Raw genomic sequence first — 20,844 nt, 5'->3', positions numbered from 1 at the left:
TGCAAGTTTGTAAATTGAAACTAAAGGAAGAGAATCAACAGTGTGGTTAAACAAAAGGGAAGGTTATATTAAATATTTAATTCTATTGATTGTCTGTGCAGTTGTATCACACTGGCTCACTGTGATCTTGTAATAAGAATTTAGTTCTTTGTTCCTCCTAAGAGTGAGTAATGATGTTTTTCCTATGTTCAAATGATGCAATTCAGAAAAGAGAATAAGAGTAGTGCCCCTACACAGTACTGTATGCAAGATACTTCTTTTAATGTGTGGACACCGGCTTTATTTCAAGGAAATAAAATGATCTGCCCCTTCTCTCCTGTTTTAGTCTATTCACCATTTGGCCTAAGAGTTTAAATGGTAGGATTTTTCTGTTGTGAAGTACATGTTTGCATAGGCTATATACAAACTACTGACTGCTGAGTTTATGGCAAGCGATAACGAAATCTTTATAGAGCACTTTTTCATGCCCTAGAAAAGTTAGAATAACTAGAAAAAAATAAGTTGTTTCACAAGTTTCTTTTGGAAGAGAGCCTTCTGTTTGTTCTGTTGAGAATGAGAAGTTACTTTTAAACTTATTTCAGATTAAGACATTGCTATTGAATGCCAACATGAGTAATTGCCCAAGCTCTGAATCTTTTCCAGGACTTAACCTTTAAGATATGTTTCAAGTTTATATAATCTAATTTACTCTTTGTAGTATTTTTAAATTATCGATATCTACCAGCTTCTTCTCTCATGATGTGTTGACTAATGTAGGTTGGTTTTTAAAGCTGATCCTGATACAAAACTTGTCTAGGCTTATTGGTTTTGTCTGCACACATGTATAAAGCTGTGCATACCAATAAATCAGTCAGTAGCTGCCTATATACAGATTGCTAAAAGCCACCTGTAAGAGAGAAGATTTGGTGAATATGCTGCTGCTACTCAGAGGAGGTACCCTGAGGAGAAATCTTATCTGGGGGGAACTTAGCCAAGGAAATAAGTAAATATCATTAGTATTCCATTCCTGTACAGTTCCTGATATGGTTCTTCTGCAGTAGACATGAGGAGAGCATTTAATTTAAACATATACCCTGCAGTTGCATGTTTTGGCTTCTCATCAGGAAAAGTTACCTCTTGGTATGAGAAACATCTGGGGAAACTTCCAAAAATGTTCTTGTGTTAAGTGCATACCTACGGGGTAGTTATATGGTAAGCAATCTGGGTTCCATTGAGGTTAGGTCAGGCCTTTTTGCTTGTATGAATGAACCATTACGCTTTCCCTCACTGATCTGTTGCAAAGTACAGAGCTATTGAACTGGGATTGCTTCAGTGTTTAATGCCCCTTAAGACCTCATCTTAAGGGGCATTAAACTTGCATTTTAACCCCCCCCCAAAAAACCATTATGCTTATTAAAACATTTAGCAATTATCTTAAATGCCAAAATACAGCTGACTCTGTCTTTGAATTCTTTTTAAAGACTAGACACTGATTTTTATTCTTCCCAGGATGTTTCTCAATACTGGCCTGAAGTGGCATTTTTATTAAGAATACAAGCACAAAGGTAGGTCTTTGTCTACTTTTGTGAGCAATTGCTGAACTGATGTAACCCTACTTTAATATTAGATTTTAACTTACAGAAAGAGCAATCCAAAATGGGGAGGAGGGAGAACTAAAGGTGGACAAATTACCAGATCAGAGCTCTCTGTGAAAGGGAGAGAAGCAAAGTGTTTTACCTCCCACACCAGTCTTTTTCCTTTTTCTTTTTCCTTTTACAATTTTCCTCCTCTTGATTCCAGAGCTAGTATATATTTTCCCTGTTTGGGAAGCATGTCAGGGCAGTGGGAAAGCTTTGGATCCTTCATATCTAAGCCTTTACCTAATTTGGCACACTCTGATGTTGGTGAGGCAAATGCCACAGAGGTTTGCGTAGTGTCTGGGAGAAGCTGTATGGCACATGAGGTCAGACTTCTTTCTCAACCCTCATAGGGGCAGATCCAAAACATCCTGTGGTTCCTAGGACGCCCTCCCAAGGAGCATAGCATTGCATTGTTTGTGTGTCATTTTCCTATAACTTTATAATTTCATATTTGGTGATCTGTGTAACAGTTTTGGGGTAGTAATGCTACATTTGAGTGAACAATAAAAATCATCTCGGTACAAACATCAAAAAGCTTAAGTAATACGTGCTATTGAAATGTGATTGTGAGGGAGGAATGAATAGCGGGCTATTGGTCTACAAAGGGGAAAGCAACTATTTTTAAGAAAACTATGGTTTTATTTTAGGTTGCAACACCTGAATGTCGCTTTTGAGGGCTATATCATATTTGAGTTAAGATTAAAGTTAGAACATTGAGTACATGGTACGAAGTGTGACTTGTTTAGTATTCTGATTGCTGGCATAGATATTGAAATCTGGCTATATTGCCATAGCTATATCTCTTGAACTAAGACTGCTGTGTAGATAGTGGTTTATATCAAAAGTATTTACTAGTACAAAAGTGAATAGCACCTTCTAGTTTCTTGGCCGTTGACAACCTCTCCAGTGAGTTCGGAAGAAAAGGTAAGATGAGAAATCTTATTCATAAGTCACATACAATTGGCAAGCATAGGTGAACTTTTCTGCCACACAGGTCTTCTTCTCTTAAATATTAGAAACTATGTGATGAGGCATAGTGACTTCTACAGAGTCAAACCAATGCTTCATCTCAGCTCCCCAGAGTTTCAGGCAGAAAAATTTCTCAGCCTTCCTTGACTATACCAAGGATTGAACCTGGGGCCTTTTGCATTCAAAGCATTTGCTCTAGCACTTGACTGTGCCCCTTTATTTAACGGTTAAGTAGTGCCTGTGATTGTACTCCCTCATGAATATGTTGGACATGCAGCAAAGTGTACTCCTGTGAGATTGTTCCATGACAGCCTTTATGTGGGTTTCGTATAGAGAAGTTCTTTTCATATAAAGGCTCTCACCACTTTTCTGTATCCAAACCCTTGCCAACATCTAGCTCTCCTGTTTCTGTTGTTTAACTCACTTTTAGCTTCTTTTGAACTGCCTGTCCAAAAAATTCATGTTCAAGTCTAACTATAGGTGTAAGATACTTCTTCAGCTTCATATTTGCACATCTCCAGCAGTGACTTTATATGATCATAATTCTACATTCAATATATTTATTTCTCTCTTTTGTTATAATTTTAACAAAGGGATTTGGGTACATTGAAGCTTCCTTTCTTGAGCTGAGCCTTCCTTCATGTTGGAGCTCACGCCTTTCCTTCTCAGTGTTCAGTATTGACAGGGCCTTAAATTCATTAGATTAACTTGGAAAGCATGTAGTTTTCCTGATTTGATTTCTGAGGCTTCCGGGGCATGCTGCCCTCATGTTCTCAAGCTTATCTTTCCAACAACAAGACCTAAAACTTGGGGATGGTGGAGAGACTACACAGAAAACACTTCTGCATTGGACAAGATCCACATGTAGAATGTCATAACATTATGTCTGTAGCTGCATATAAATGAGAACCAGTTTATAGGGAACTGTATTCACCAACACCACTCATCAGCTGAGAATATGGACGTATTCATTCCAAGAAGTAAATATCTAGTCAATCGATACATTTTAAATTGCTTCTAATCTGCCTAGTCCAGTGGTTCCCAAATCTCCCCCAAAAACCATCTGAAAATTGTGACGGGTTTTTGTGGACCGCTTAATTATTTTTCTGCCTATTCTAGCAATTGTGATGCACTGTGCTAGGCGCTGTATGATTTTAATTGTATTTTATTGCTCCTTTTATTTCTTATTGTATTTTATTGTATTACAATGTGAATTCTATGGATACAATGGATAAGAAATAAAAGAAGCAATAAAATGCAACTGAAAATCGATATGAATATATAATGCAATGAATGTGCAATCTCCCATCTTCATCTACAAACCCACAGACATGCTGCAGACCACCTGAATGAAGCTCATGGACCACAGTTTGGGAATCTGTGGTCTAGTCCATGTATCATTGAAACCACAGTACTTGATATTCTCTAGGCTTCTGGGCTGCACAGACGTTCTCATAGACCATGTGTGGGTTTCATGGATGTTTCATAGTTACAAAATGGGACTGTGTACATCAGTGTGGTAAGTTTTCTTTTTTAGATTAGAGTCCAGTTTTGGTGGAGAAGGGCCATAGAGCATCTGCTTTGCATGCAGATGGTCCCAGGTCCAATCCCTGGTGTCTCTAAGTAGGGCTAGGAGAGAACCCTCTAGAATCCTGGATTGCTGCTGCTAGCTATTAAACTGCATATTTAATGAAGACACAGATGTTTTTCTTAGTTACACTTCGTGAAAACTTGTGCATGCTATGACCGCTGAGTTAATGAAGCTTATAATAGAAGATGCTTGTTAAGAAAGCAGTTACTTAACAAGGTGCCAGAAATAGTATCTGGGGAGTAAACTGAGGAAAGTCTTGCTCGAGTGTCCAGTTTTATTAAGAAGAAACTTATGGGTATACCAGGACTAATATATGGGTCTGCATTGTATGTCCAGGTATGCCGAAGTATGCAAACTGTAATAATGAATAGGTATTAGCTGTGGTTGTCTTCTCCAGATTGGAGCACTAAAACCTGGTTTCTACTCAGGGTCATTTGAAAGACAAGAGTTGTAGGTACACAGCAGGGAGATCTGGGTTCACGTTCCTGGTCATCTATAAAGCTCAATGGGTGATGTTGGATCAGTCTTACTGTCTCTGGCTTACAAGGTGGTTATGAGTGAGAGCTCCGATTTAGGTGCTCTGAGGCCCTTTGGGAAAGAGCAGAATACAAATTCAAAAAGTAAAGCAAATTATCCTGAACCACTTCTGAATTGCTTCAGATCCATTTTATGCAGAACACCCAAAAATTCTTATGCTGTTAATATAACTCCACTGAAATTCAACAAGAACTTTTTAATATGTTTGCTGACATGTGCATCCCATCCTCTAGAATAGAATCTGGTTATATTTGCCCACTGAGGGTTTCAGATATTAAACAAGCAAGGCAAGTTAGAAGAGAAATGGTCAGATACCATTTGTGTTGCTGATTACTCATCTTGCACAACATTCGGATAAGCAAAGCTGTTTGTCTCAGTTTGTTCCAGACTAGTCATGAACTTTGTCAGTCATCTGAACAAATTAGTCTTTTACATGTATGGGAAATCTCAGCCATAAGTTGTCAACATAACCTTGTTCAGTATCTTAGGTTACTTTTAGGTCACTAGTTCATGTTGAATTCTAAACTTTATTTGCTTCTAATAATTATGCTATTTTATTGTACTTATATTTCCCAGATGCTTGTGTGCATGTGTTCAGGAGTCATACCTATTGTTGTGTAAGTTAGTATTTCATGTGCTCCTTGTGTTCCATTATGTTCTGCAAGTAATAGTGGGGGTTTATTGACATACGTAAAGGGTTTTTTGATTTATACTCTAAACTTTATATGAGTTTCAATCTGACACATTAGTTTGTCACAGAAATTGATGGGGGCCACTAAAAATTGAGGAAGTGTTGGGGGGGGAAGCACTGAGGTCATTTTAGACAATCACACTGATAACAATGGATTTTTGAGACAATTCAAGAATTGTGTACTTCAGTAGTTCTGTGTCCACTTAGGTGAATTCTATTTATGCGGGCTGGTATAGATGGTGATTCTGAATTCATTTTGGGTATTTGAGGTCAGAACCAGAGGGCTCCTTGTCACTTCAGTGAATAACATCTTGACGCTTAAAATGTAAAATTTCTCTAGCCCTGCCTGAACAATATTTGCAAAAATCATGTTGAAATTTCCCTTCAATACAAACTCTACCCCAATCTATAGAAGATTCTTAGCCTACTCTTGGAATGAAATAATCTCATAGGATGAGTGGACCAACTTTGGGACATATTTTCTGTACTTTAAAAAAAGGATCTTTAACAAATGTGGAATGGTAGTGATCTGTAAAGATTCAATTATCTTTCATAGGTTCAAGTACAAAACACAAGCAGGATTGTGAGTTGTGTTGTGATCTTGCTGACAGAACTGATTGCAAACTTCAGGCTTTCCTATTTCATTAAGCTGAGGAATTTCACCATCCATGCCAATGTTACCTTTGTCAGGAGCCACTCAAGACTTCATAGTTGTTAGTGGCAACTTCATACAATAGTAGAGTTGGAAGGGACCTATAAGGCCATCAATCCAGCCCCTTGCATTGTCTCCTTCATGTCTTCCTCTGTACCACAGGCCCAAAACATGACAAATTATACACTATATTTTTGTCTCACTGATCTGGACATTAGTGGCCTGTGTGCATCTTGTCATCCTTTTCATGTGTAGACTACAACCTTGTAAGAGCTCAAATTTCCATGTCTCCATAAATCTGTGGGACAGACCATATCTGTAGAATTGTCTTGCTGGGAATGCATGGATCCTATTGGTTGCCACAGATTTCTATTACAGCAGTGACCTAGTTCAAGGCAGGGTACCTCTTTTTTCTCTTTGAGTCACTCCATTTCTCCCTCATGTTTCCCCTCCTTTCCACCCATATGATATGAGTGATATGTTATCAAAGGCCACAGCTTGACCATCACTGAGCCAGCCTAGACAGATCACTGAACAGATTGCGGGGTGGGACAGTTGAAGGCCAATTCCTATCAGAGTAATTTTGCTGAAGATCTTGTGTACAATCACTACATCCCATTGTGATTTCTAAGATATGGAATATACTCTAATCCATCTACTGTAAATCAGAGGACATGTTGAGGTTCTTGATGCCTGCCCTCTGCTGTGGAATTCCATTCCTCTCAACTGAATTCTGATTGGCTGTTCATTTTTATGTGTGGTAATGCATTTACAACATTTTGAGTGGTGAGAGGAGGGCAATAAATCCCCAAACCATTTTAGAATGCCTTCCGTGTATCAGATAAGAACAGCAAAACTTTGAAGAGATACTCACTTTGGCTGTTTACTTATAGTACTTCATTGTGTTCTTACGCAACAAAGGGTTATAAAATAATTTGAGATGCTAACTAAATGGTATTAGAAAACTATAGGTTTACATGCCACTCTCACAATTCCTTGAGAGTGGAAAACTGGGGGTAATATCTCTTGCAAACTAAGCAGGGGACTGGGAAGTGTCTTGAACAAAAGCAGTGGGGGAAGAACCCAAGCTTTTTGATTCAGAAAGAATTGAAAGTGGGTATGTTCCAGTGCAGACTTAAATACTAATTCACTTATCTTTTCTCTTGCAGATCTTCAAGTATCTTCATTTTAGTTTTCTGTGCTATTCCTCTCTTAAGTTATTATATACTTTTTTGCTGCTGTGCGAAAACAGAGATGTCTCGCAGCCCAGATGCGAAGGAAGACCCTGTGGAATGCCCTCTTTGCATGGAGCCTCTGGAGATTGATGACATAAACTTTTTCCCTTGCACCTGTGGTTACCAGATTTGTCGCTTCTGTTGGCATCGTATTCGCACTGATGAGAATGGGCTTTGTCCTGCCTGCAGAAAGGTATATATTATATATTATTTGATTTATATCCCGCCCTTCCTCCCAGCAGGAGCCCGGGGCGGCAAACAAAAACTTTAAAAGATCATAAAAAGACCTTAAAATACATTAAAACAAAATAACTTTAAAAACATTTTTAAAAAGCTTTAAAAACATCTTTTTTAAAAAGGGTTATTAAAAAGGGTTTAATAAACATATTATTAAAGAAAACATATTAAAAGCAATTCTAACGCAGACTGGGATAGGTCTCAACTTAAAAGGTATCTGTTTTAAGTTCATTAGAAGAAGTATGATTATGCAATAAGACTACCAGAGTGAAAGGTTGCTTCATGTGTGATGTATCTTGCCCCAAAGGACTTTATTTTTGGAGTACCCTCACAAATAAAGTAGGAATATGGAGTTGCTTTAAGTGAAATATTGGTGTTCATCTTTTGAGTTGTACACTGTCCACAGCAAAGTGCTCAAACTGTTCTTCAGAACTGTAAATTGTCGGAAGTCTAGTGCCACTGAAAAAATTGGTTACTAGTATTGCTTGAAGAAGTGCGGCTAACCACTTGCCCCCTTGACCCTTGCTCATCTTGGCTCCTTAGAGCTAGCTGTAGTGGGTGGACTGAGTGGGTCCAGAGAGGGATTAATGTTCACTGAAGGAGGGTGAAGTACCATCTATCTTGAAGGATAGATTGTTTTGTGTCCCCTCCTTAACAAGATTTCCTTAGACCCAGAAGTATTAAACAATTATTGTTCAGTGTCGATTATCACTTTTTTGGGCAAGAAGGTGGTGACAGTCCAGCTCAAGCATGCTTGGAGAAAATTGATTGCTTGGATCCATTTCAGTCTGGCTTTAGACATGGTCATGTGTCTGAAACTGCCTTGGTTGACTTGGTTGAGGACATTTGTCAGTAGAGAAATGGGGGACTGCAACCCCGCTTGATCTTCTTGACCTTTTGGTGGCTTTTGATACCATTGACCATGGTCTCCTTCTGGAGTGGCTCAGAGAGGATGGGGGTTAGGGGTACTGTACTTCAATGCTACTGCTTCTATCTCCGGGGCCATTTCCTCTCTAAGTTCAAAGATAGAGAAGGTCAGTGAATAGATAATTTAGGAGATGGAATAAATGTGAACAAGGAGACTACAATTGAAGTGATAATCCAGCTCTTAACAGCATTAGCCTCTTCTGCAGGTGTAGAGAGAATTTTTTTCTTCCTTTGGACTAACTCATTCTAAATTAAGAAATAAATTGTGAACTGAAAAAGCAGGAATTTTCCACACAATGAACAAGGAAGGCAAAGATGAAGAAGACTGTGTTAACTATATCATCCAATATTTTAAGTTTCTCATATTGACTTGGTTGAAATTGCCTAATTTTTATTTTTTTAAAAGATTTTACATTTATCTAAAAACTGAAATAGTTAACCATTCAAAAATCCATGTGTATGTTTTCTTTTAATGTTGTTGTTTGTTAAAGAAGAAAACTAACCAGAAGAATAAACAATTTATTAGTACAATTTAAAAGCTGTTTAGTAGTGATGATTCTGGCATATGATGACAAAAATATCATTAATTGAACAGTTGGAGCTGGTTCATCTCCTGAATGACTTCACAAGTTCATTCTGCTTTAGTATAAAGATGACCAAATTATCATCCCATTTATTATTGAAATTAATCTGAAAACAATTCAGGATAATTGCTTAGTGTGTACCTACCTTCTGACGAAACCTACATCTTTGAATATGTATTAAGGTTATATTAAACAATAATGTACTTCTACTAAAATGATGATTAAATAGAATCTTTCTGACTAGTGATTTAAATGGCTCTACTCCAAATATAACTCAGTGACTGCCACCACTTTTATTGCATTCTTTTGTTTACAGAAGGGTTGTTGTTTGTTTATTACATTTATATCTCACTTTTTCTCCAGGGAGCTCAAAGTATCATGTTTGCACGCTAAACATTTTGAGTGTAAATCATATTTTTTATGAGCTGGTGGTTTATAAATATTCTTAAAAACTGAATAAATAAATAATTTGATTTACTGTTGCTCATTTGTTATATATTTTATTATTTTATTGTCTTATGCAGTTATAGATATTTAAGTGTGCCAAGGAAAAAGTTCTCTTATCTATTTATGAATAGGTCGCTAGTTTAAGTAAGACAATCCCATTCATAGATTTAATACATGGCAAACCTAGTGACTGGGGAATTGCTGTATAGTAAAAAGCAGATATTTTCTTTTGTGACAATAAGGATATTAGTGAGTCTAGATCTTTTAGTAGCATTATCATTCAAGTGTAAAATGGCAGCTATTTCTGTTTGTGACTGTATTTGGGAATAGAATCCCAAATTCTATGTTTGTGACTGTGTTTGGGAATAGAATCCCTTGCTTTCTTTTTCCTAGAGTGCTGATTTCAGAATTAATATTACATATGAAGCTTCCTTACAATGAGTCAGACTGTTTGGTCCATCTAACCTAGTATTGTCTACACTGACTGGCAACAGCTCTCTAGGGTTTCAGGCAGGAATCTCCCCCAGCCCTACATAGAGAGGCCGGGGATTGAACCCGGGACCTTCTGCATGCAAAGCATATTCCTTGGCAGTCATACATAATACACACCATTTAGCATGATATTTCAGGGACTGAAAATAACAAAATTTCCAGGGCTCCTTCGGGAGGAAGCAGTAGGTCTCTTTAAAGAAGCAGTGTTTACAGCTTTCTCATGCTCCCTGTTTTCCATGGGAGAGAAATATTCATTGTGTGAGCTTCACAATTGAAGTAATAACACCTTTTCTAAAGGGTGGTGGTGGAATAAGACCATTATATACAGGTTCTAAAATTAGCTAGGTGCACCACAGCTTGCTATGTGGATATTTCAGGGGAGAGTAGGGGAACGGTCCCTTCATGTGAAAAAAGATGCTTTTTTTAATGTTTTGCAAAACATCCCTCATTTTTGACAATGTTGCTTTAAGAAAAACCCATTACAGGGGAGAGGGAGAATGAGGAAGGAAGGAAACTCATTATACTGTCACTGCTAGAGTTTATTCAAATGGCAAGACATGCCACTGATACTCCATGATCTATCAAGTGTAAATGTAGCAATAACATTCTTTCCCTCTTAGCTTCTTATATCCATTCTTGCTGTTACTTTTCACTAAAATAATGTCTCCACATCCATCTCAAAACAGTTTCTTCAAAACAGCTGTGAAGAACAATAAATTAGTTGTGGCATAAGCATTTGTGGGCTAAGACCTACATTATCAGATGCATTGCTTCATAAGACTGACTGGTGCAAGAAATTTAAGGACCCCTATCCTTGCCAGGCCTCCCCATTTGGCTGTTTTGGAGAACCACATCCACCCACCCTACACCTGACTTCATACATGACACCAGGTGTGGGGTGCCTTCAAAGGAACAATTGGAAGCTTAAAGTGGGCTCCCAACTGTTTTCTTGCTGGAGCAAGGCATCCTCCAAACTGCCCATCAGCTGATGGGCAATAGGAGCGGGCTTCGCTCAAGGAAGGGGAAGCAGTTTCATGCAGTGCTTCTCCCTCCCAGCGCTGTTCTTAGAAGCTGCCCCACATGACTCCTTTACGCCTCCGACGTGGGGGATGAAAAGGAGAAGTACAGGGAGGGTCACGAAGGGCAAGGGATTTTGACAGGTGTCTGGGACAACCCACCTGTCAATCATGTGATGGCATAATATCATCATCTGATTAACAGGTGGGTTGTCCTGCCCACGTGTCAAAGCAACTTCCGCACCACTGGCATTGCTACTCCTGTAGAATCTAAAGTCATACTTCGAGTAGACGCATTGAAATCAGTTACCATTGATTTCAGTGGGCCCACTCTCATTAGACTTTGTCAGAAGCCACTTTAAAAGTTTTCCATTTTAAAATGAGCTGGTGTGTTTTGGTTTATTGTATAATCTCCAATTCATTTCTCTTTATCATTACCTTTTCTGTAATGTGCCACGGTGTTATAAGTCTGCATACATATATCCTCATAAAGTAGTTCACTAGGGCATTTGTTCTGAATCCTTTTGATGACCCAGCTGTTTGAACTCATTGACCTGCTAAAGTGGGTTACTTTTCATGCACCAGTAGTAGTCAAAAGGAAGTGTGCATAAAAGACTGAATGTTGCATTGCACGTGATTAAGGCACTTGAAGGCCACATTTAGATGCTACAGTGTATAAACTCAAATGACAGACATTTGGACAAGAACCACTTGGGATATAGATCCATTATTCTCCTTGTCTACGTTCTGCACGTACCACTTTGCCTGCTACCAGTTGCATTTCCCCATCTTAAGTTCTAGTCTCAGTGCTGGGATCAAGCTGCATGCCATAGCATCCATAGTACTGTGGAGGTTGTTCCTTTTTGTCTTTTAATCTATGTCTGTGTTGGTTTCTTCTAGACTTGTAATGCGGCAGTCTGCTTGGCATGCTCATTCTGCCTTAGGCATTAACGAACTGTTGGCTGTCTTTGAGGCTGTAAAGGAGGCAAACACACAGGCATGGCTACATTCCCACTTTCTACAGCCACTAGGGGTTGTATTCAGTGAACTCAGAATAGATCTATTGAAATTAATAATCCTAAATTAGTCATGTTTAATAACTTCAATGAGTCTACTTTGAATAAGACCAGCATTGAATGCCACACTGGAATGACAACACTGAAGGGGATCACTCCTTGGCCCACAGACAACCAGGCATGTGCTAAATTTAGAAAAGAGACTTTCCCCTTTGATTTCACTTACTTTGATACAAAATGCAAGAAAAAAAAGCTTGTTCATTTCGTTTTAAATTTTTGGAGTGTGTGTGTGACAAAATCTTTTACCTGCAATAATAGAAAATTGTTACAAAACCTATATAGTTCAATAAAAATTATGTGCTGGTTTCTTTGTAACATTGCCAGGGCTGCAATGGGAGCCTTAGACTTGCTTGGGAGTAAGTCCAAGTGAACTTGATGAGTCTTCCTTCTGAGTAGACCTGTGTAGGATTGCATTGTTAATTAGACTTCATGCTTGGGCAGGTATTGCTTAATTTTTTTTTAATGCATGAAAGAATGATAGAAGGGAGGGGTCTTTCCTTCCTGGGAAACTGTCAGTTCTTTACACTGTCATACTGAGATAACTATTCTAGTTATCAGCATTGTATTGTGTTTGTGTGACAGGTTGCTATTTGGGTGTTGTCATGTCACACATACTACTGATGTTTACTTTTATACCTTCAGGTACCAGCTATGGGTTTATACCTAATCACTTAAGTGGCAGACATTTTCAAAGTATGTTCTGTGTTCTTTGCATCCTGTGGAAATGCACTGAGGTTCCCACAGTGAGAAGATAGGTAATAACAGACAAGCTGCCATTACCTGTCTCTGCTGTTGTACAGTTCAGGGGAAGAAGTGTTAAGCTTGCAAAGGATGACAGCAAAGTTTAAGAAATTTCACTGGCAGAAACTGCATACCATGTGACTTGGGGTGGGTGGGTTTATTTGAAATCATTGATAGTTCTGTGTGAACCCTAGATTAACCGCTGCAGTGGGCATGGGTTCTACAGAAACACCCGTGTGCAAATCATTCACCAAGGGAAATATTCATGAATGCCAGAAAACAAGGCTATGATTGTGATGTTGATTTGAGAGTTGAGAGCAAGTGTGGTATACTGGTTAGAGTGTCAACCAGGACCTGGCAGACCAGGGTTCAATTTTCCATAGGAGGACTGCCATCAAGCAGGTTATAGCTCCACCTATCGTCCAAAGGCAAGAATGTTTTTGAAGTCAAGACTAGGGGCGTCAGGCCCCTCCCACTCTCCAGTTCATTCTTGCCTTCGTCCGTGCAAGTTGGATATATAGTGTCTAGATAAGTTTTTGTGTATTTGTGTGACAGGGTGTGGAGGTTTTGTGTGTGTATTCCACGCTATTTCCTTCCCTCTGTCTTTTACTTTAGAGTCTGTGGGACTGACTGTACTTTGTCTTTGTACTTAAGGGGGATCCCCTTTTTGTCTATTTCTTTTTTCCCTCAGTCCCTAGCTATTTACTGGGAGACCGTGGCTGCGGTTCTCCCTTCCTAAGGCGGCGGACACAGCCTTGTTATGGGAGCTTGCGGCTGCAGCTCCCTGCCTAGCCGAACGGCGATTCTGGGAGACCGCAGCTGCGGTTCTCCCTTCCTCAGTCGGCATACGCAGACTTAATCCAGGAGCTTGCAGCTGCAGCTCCCTGCCTAGCCGAACGGCGATTCTGGGTGACCGCGGCTGCGGTTCTCCCTTCCTCAGAAGGTGGACGCAGACTTAATCCAGGAGCTTGCGGCTGCAGCTCTCTGACTTGCGCCGCTTCTCTTTTTTCAACTCGCCACCTATTTTCGCGGCAGCTCCCTTAGTTTTTTCTCCAGAGCCTGCGGCTGCGGCTCTTTCTGCTTTCAGTGTCCCTTTCTGGTTGGGCTGCCCCGCCTCCCCCGGCTCGTTCTGCGGCATTTTAAATCTCACCGCGACTGCCTTCGGAGCCTGCGGCTGCGGCTCCTTATTCCCCTCGCTTGCTGAGTCTCTCCCACGGCTGTAGAGATCTGTCTCGCTCTCTTAAGCCGTGATCGCGCTTCTCAGCCCCGCGGCTCCAGAGCGTTTTTTGAGGCTGTTTTTTTGAGCTCGCTGGTGCTCCCCTGTGACCGCCATTGCTTCTTCATCGCCCCAAGCCTTTCTGATTGGCCAATTTTCCCGCTCTTTTCGAAGCGCCATTTTGTTCCTCCCCCTTTTTTCCTGCCCTTTCTGTTTGGTCCTTTCCATAGTAAAGGATTCTGTTCTAGGCCTTTTCTGTCAGTTTCTGTGTGTATGCTGCAGAGCAGAACCTCTATAATCCTGCTATAAGTTCTTCAACACAAACTGCTGCCTGCAGCTGACTATTGAAGCTGTTTCGTGTATCCAGCCTAGTTGGAACTGTGCATTCTGCCCCATTTGTGGCCGTGTGCAAAGCCTGTTTGGAACTGTGCATTCTGCCCCATCCGTGGCCGTGTACCAAGGCTGTTTGAAATTGTACATTCTGCGTATACTCAGGCTGTCTGGAACTGTACATTCTGCCCCATCCGTGGCCGTGTACCAAGGCTGTTCGATCTGTACATTCTGCCCCATCCGTGGCCGTGTACCAATGCTGTTGAAATTGTACATTCTGCCCCATCCGTGGCTGTGTACTTAGCCATCTGAGCCAGTGCATTCTGCCCCATCCGTTGCCGTGTACTGAGCCTGTTCGGGTCTGTACATTCTGCCCCATCCGTGGCCGTGTGCTGAACCCCCTAGAAAATATATGATGGCGGAACAGCCAGCGACAACTCAGGCAACCAAGCCGAAACAATCTATGGTGGCCAAGCATAAGCACACCAAAGCGGTTGCCAAAACTAAACATCTATCCAGCCACAGCACAACCAAGCGGCCTCGCTACGTCTCTGTTCCAGTTTCCGAGGGGGCGGGCCAGGAACAGTTAACGAATCTATTTCACTCTCCGACTGCATTCTCCGAGGAGGAGGACTATACTGTGTTTCCTGACCAACCAGCAGCCAGCCACCCTCCTCCCGTATTACCACCTAGGGCTTATTCATCTTCACAGCCTGCTGAGCTGTCCATAATGTTGCCTCTACAAGCGCAACCATCTACCTCACCGGGGCTGCAGCTGTCTCATGAGTTCATATCACAACTACAAGACATGCTGTCGTTCTTCACTCAAACACAGTCACTGTCACAAGTCCCCGCCATTCCTCAGCGCAGTGTGGACCACTATGTACGCAATGAGGCAGATCCATCATGCTCTCCAAATCCTTTTGACATTGCCAGGGACAGGTTTGTTGATGACGTTTCTTGTGAGGAGGAGTCACCATTTGCTGTGCAAGCCGAAGGAGACGAATGGAGTGATCAGTCGGAACATGAGGAGGATACATATTATCGCCTGTTTGATGCCTTAGATTATCAGCCCGTTGCTCGCAGAGTATTGAACACCCTTGGTCTCCAATCTACACAACCTGCAGCTGCCACTCCTGCTATTAAAGGGGCCAGGGTCTTGAAATCCCCCACACCAGCAGAGTACTACCTTCCTGTGCCAGATCCTATTGCTAAGCTGGCCAAGGACGAATGGTCTCATCCATTACAAACACGCTGTTTTAACGCCCTTACGGACAGACTTTACTCTTTGGCTCCAGACTTTACAAGCAGACTGGCCGTCCCTGGCATAGACGAGCCGATCTCCAGTCTAGTCTCTAGATCCCTTTTGCCGAGGGAAGGAGATTCACATTTAAAGGATGCCACTGAGTGGAGGCTGGACTTCGCCTTACGCAAGAATCATGAGGCCACCGCTTTCTCCATGCGAGCCTCTGCATCAGCTTCCATCTTTTCCAGGGCAGCGTTGATGTCGTTGGATGACCTCTTAGATGATCCTAATCCCGATCCTGTCTCTCTGAGGAGGTCACTGATGAAATTGCGCAAGACAGCGGCTTTTGTGGCTGATGCCACCTTGGACGCAAATCAGCTGGGAGCACGAGCTATGGCAGCTCAGGTAGTCGCTCGACGGACCCTCTGGCTTCGTCACTGGCAAGCGGACTCTACAGCCAGAGTTAATTTATCAAGGGCACCTTATTCCGGCTCATTACTCTTCGGCAAGGAAGCCCTAAAGGCAGTGCTTGTTGACCCCAAGGATGCTCGAAAGCCTGTCTTGGCCACTGTCAGGAACGTTGATCGCAGGCCTTTCAGACGTTTCACCTCATACCGCACGACCCAGCCCTCTTGAGGAACGCGGCCCGGGGGACGAGGCCGCGATTTCCGAACCTATGATTTCTGTCCCTCCAGGGGAGTCTGGAACAGACGTTTCCCAGGCAGAGGTCAGTACCAGGGGCGCAGAGGTACCTCAGTGTCCTCATATTGGGGAGGGTCTCACCAGCACAGACAGTACTGACACGATACCGGTTGGGGGCAGACTGCTTCTGTTTGGAGACCATTGGCTGCGTCTGACTCAGGTCGCCTGGATCAGAGATCTTTTTTGTTATGGCTATGCACTAGAGTTTTCGGCAATCCCTCCAGACAGATTTCATCCGTCCCCTTGTCCCAGGGCACCAGGCAGGCACTGCATCATGCAGACAGCCATACATCACCTCTTGGACACAGCGGCGATAGAGCCAGTCCCTACAACAGAAAGGTCGGACAGGGTGTACTCCCTCCTATTTGCTGTGCCCAAACGAGATCTGTCATGGAGGGCGGTGTTGGACCTCAAGTTCATCAACCGTTTCGTAAAGTATTGCAGGTTCAAAATGGAATCCCTCCACTCCATTACAGAAAGCCTTCACAAAGGAGACTTCCTAGCTTCTATCGACCTAAAGGAAGTGTATCTCCATGTGCCTATTTGCATAGCCCACAGAAAATTCCTTCGGTTTTGCTTTCGGCCCCCAGCATTTTCAATATCGAGCGATGCCGTTCAGCCTCTCATCTGCCCTGAGAGTATTTACCAAGGCCTACGGCTGGCTAGTCAATTTCGACAAAAGCCATCTCCAAACAACCCAACACCTACAACATCTAGGGGCGATGTTGGACACCCTGCAGGCGACGGTGTTCCTGTCCCGAGACCGCATAACTGCTATCACAGACATCGCACGGTCTCTGATGCACCACACAACCGCAGACGTCATGCTTCTAGCCAGGGCTCTCGGAATGTTGGTGTCCACCATCCATATTGTGCCATGGGCTCGAGCTCATACTCGCCAACTCCAGTGGGCTTTGTTGCCGTTTCAGCAGGACATTGCCAGCTCAAATCATCGAGCAATTCCCTTGAGCCCCGCACTGCGTCTTTCATTCCGCTGGTGGACGAGGGTCCAACATCTCACCCAGGGCACTCCGTTCAGAGAACCCGCAGGACTGTTATCACCACAGATGCCAGTCTCCTCGGCGGGGGAGCCCACTGCAACTCCCAGTTCGTTCAGGGGGTTTGGACCACAGCAGAGTAGACTCAGAGCATCAATTGGCTGGAACTGAAGGCTGTCCACTTAGCTCTGCTCCATTTTCAGTCTCTGTTCCCCTTGGACCTTGTTCTCATTCGAACAGACAGCACGTGTGCCAAATCTCATTTAAACAGACAAGGGGGGACCAGGTCCCGTCCTCTGCAGAACCTAGCTTCCCTCATCTTCGACTGGGCAGAGCAACATCTGCAATCCTTAAAAGCAGAACATCTCAGAGGAATTTGGAATGTGACAGCAGACTGGCTCAGCAGACAACAGGTCTTTCCGGGAGAATGGAAACTTCATCCGACCATTTTCCATCTTCTCCAGTGTCGGTTCGGCGTCTTCTCAGTCAATCTATTTGCCTCAAGTCGCAATTGCCAGCTATCCAGGTACTTCGCTCGATACCTGGACACGACAGCGGAAGCGGTGGATGCCCTGTCGCTACCGTGGCCGGATGGCCTATTGTATGCTTTCCCTCCAATAACACTCTTAGCCAGAACCTTGAGAAAGGCACGACGCGAGAGGGCCAAACTGGTTCTGATAGCTCCATAATGGCCCCGTCGACCATGGTTCTCGGATCTCCTTGCCATGTCAGTGACGGACCCATGGACGCTCCCAGTCAGGCCAGACCTCTTATCCCAGGGCCCAATATTGCATCAGGATCCCAATTGGCTCAAGCTAACAGCATGGCTTTTGAACGGGGACATTTAAGGTCAGCTGGCCTGTCTGATGCTGTTATTGACATTATCTTGGCCTCGAGACGACCATCCACCACCCATATATATCAACATACTTGGGTGGCATTCTCCAGGTGGTGTCAGTCCCAGCACCTCGATCCTTCCCAGGCCACAATACAACAGGTGCTGCAATTCCTTCATAGGGGCCTTCTGATGGGACTTAGATCCAACACATTACGTAGACATGCGTCCACTCTCTCGTCCATTCTCTCAGTGTCCTCCGCTGGTGCTCCTATTGCCTCGCACCCGTTCATCAAACGTTTTCTGAGGGAAACCGCGTTACGCTCACCGGCTGTATTCCACCATTTTCCTTCATGGAGTTTGTCGAAGGTCCTACAGGCTTTACAACGCCCTCCGTTCGAGCCCCTTAGGACTGTGCCTTTACGTCTGCTGTCATTCAAGGTCCTGTTCCTGATCGCGATCACCTCTGCGAGACAAGTTTCGGAACTGGGCGCATTGTCTTCTGCCCGCCATTATTGTGTTTTTCACAAGGACTGTGTTGTGCTGAAAACTGATCCTTCCTTCCGTCCCAAGGTCAATTCAGTTTTCCATTGCAACCAGGACATTGTTCTTCCTTCATTTTGTCTGAATCCTACCCATCCTCTAGAGAAGGCTTGGCATTCATTGGATGTTTGGAGGGTTCTCAAGACCTACCTGTCTAGGACCCAAGATATACGACGAACTGAGTCTTTGTTTGTATCCTTTCATCCATGTTCTATGGGACATAAAGTAGCTAATTCCACCTTATCCCGCTGGTTGCGTGCATGTATTACCTTAGCCTATGAGTCCCTTAAGCTTCCAGTTCCAGCTAGTATAACAGCTCATTCCACTAGGTCAGTGGCCACTATGGCTGCTTTTGCTACCAACGCTCCTGTTGCTGATATTTGCAGAGCTGCTGTTTGGTCTACCCCTCACTCGTTTATAAGGCATTACAAAATAGATCGTTATGCCTCTGCCAATGCCTTTTTTGGCAGACGAGTGTTGCAACAGGTTCTTAATGATGATTAGGATGTGGGTGGTCCCTCCCTGTTATGGGTGCTTTGGTACATCCCGCTTGATGGCAGTCCTCCTATGGAAAATGGACCATTGGTCTCACCTGAAGGGTGATTTTCATAGGAGGACTGCCATCACGACCCTCCTAGTTGGAGGATACCTAGATATTTTTGGGGTTTTTTTTCATATATTCCTGTTACGCTAATATATTAGATTTACTAGTGAAGTCAAGACTGCTATTAATGTTATATCGCTACGTTAGAGTCATATTATTATGATTATTGCTATTGTGTTATGTCTTTGCCGGTAGGCCCGTTGGCCTTTTCTCCTGCATTTTTAGATATCTCTCTTTGGACTCGCTGCGAATGAACTGGAGAGTGGGAGGGGCCTGACGGCCCTAGTCTTGACTTCAAAAACATTCTTGCCTTCAGACGATAGGTGGAGCTATAACCCGCTTGATGGCAGTCCTCCTATGAAAATCACCCTTCAGGTGAGACCAATGGTCCAATCTCCGCTTAGCCATGAAGCTCTCTGGGTGACCTTGGGCCAGTCACAGTCTCTTAGCCTAATCTACCTCACAGGGTTGTTATGAGTATAACATTGGTAGGGGAGAACCATGTTTGTATGGCACCATAAGCTCTGTAGAGGAAAGGTGGGTTATAAATGCACTAAGAAATAAATAAATAAATTGAACTCCCAACATAGCCACCTGCATGCATTACAAACTTCTAGATTTGTGCAGAGAACACTTGAGGGGAGATAGTAGTATATGCCCATGTGTCAAAACTTTGCTTGGTTATATAAAAATCATCGTGGTATTGGGATATTGAAATGGGTGATAAATGCTGCAGTTAATAAAAGTATGTCCGTAAATTACAGATGGGTAAAAGAAATCCCACCATCTATTCATCCATGGTGCCTGAGAATCTGGGGCATTGCCTGTATGGGGGGAAAAAAAGCATTAATAATATGATAAAAGCAAGGGAGGCAGCAAAATGCTCTGGGTGACCTTGGGCCAGCTGAACCTAACCTACCTCACAGGGTGATTGTGAGGATTAAATGGGGAGAAGGAGAATCATGTATGCCACCTTGAGCTCCTTGGAGGAGTGTGTGCATGTGTGTGTGCGCACAATAAATACTGGAATGACAGTATTCAAAATTTAGTACAGCCTTTTTATTTGTGGAGGTTATTTGATTTTTGATATTTTATTGTTTAATGTAATTCATACTTTTTATTATTATTTATTAAAGTTATATCCTGCCCTTCCTCCCCGTAGGAGCCCAGGGCAGCAAACTATATTGATGGAGTAATATAGTTTAGAGTAAGGTGGGCATGCTTCAAGACTTGTGAGACATGTTTCATTTTTTTACTAGAATCCTGAGATCACCCACCAGAACTTGGTGCAAAAGACTTAAAATTATAATGAAATAATTTTGGTGGCTGAAATTGATTTGAGAAAAGAACAAAGTTCACAGTCCTTCTACACAAACAACATCTGGGTACTCTTGTTTTCTTTGCTGGAGAAGTACTGTATAATGTAGGGTGGTGGGGAGAGTTGCATTGTTGCTATTGTTAAACAAGTGACAATTAGAAATACGTGCTGATCCATTGCAAATCACCCAGAGATTTGCCAGTAGATTCAGATCTCTCTTCCCAGCTTTAGATTAGAG

The 20,844-nt window shown here is 42.5% G+C and overlaps 1 protein-coding gene across 9 annotated transcripts in view; it reads left to right on the top strand.

Annotated features, from left to right (window-relative positions):
- Positions 1 to 20,844, top strand: part of CNOT4 (CCR4-NOT transcription complex subunit 4) — a 101,426-nt gene that overhangs the window by 10,989 nt on the left and 69,593 nt on the right. For all 9 annotated transcript variants that reach the window (XM_061639458.1, XM_061639456.1, XM_061639459.1 and 6 more), the window contains one exon: positions 7,229 to 7,487. In XM_061639458.1, the coding sequence (XP_061495442.1) occupies positions 7,314 to 7,487 (174 nt within the window). In that variant the 5' untranslated portion in view covers positions 7,229 to 7,313. The remainder of the gene's footprint in view (positions 1 to 7,228; positions 7,488 to 20,844) is intronic.

The sequence above is a fragment of the Rhineura floridana genome, chromosome 8 (genome assembly GCF_030035675.1).
Source record: "Rhineura floridana isolate rRhiFlo1 chromosome 8, rRhiFlo1.hap2, whole genome shotgun sequence".
Taxonomy (NCBI): domain Eukaryota; kingdom Metazoa; phylum Chordata; class Lepidosauria; order Squamata; family Rhineuridae; genus Rhineura; species Rhineura floridana.
Note: the sequence above shows the minus strand (reverse complement) of the source record. Positions and strands in the feature narration are given on the sequence as shown.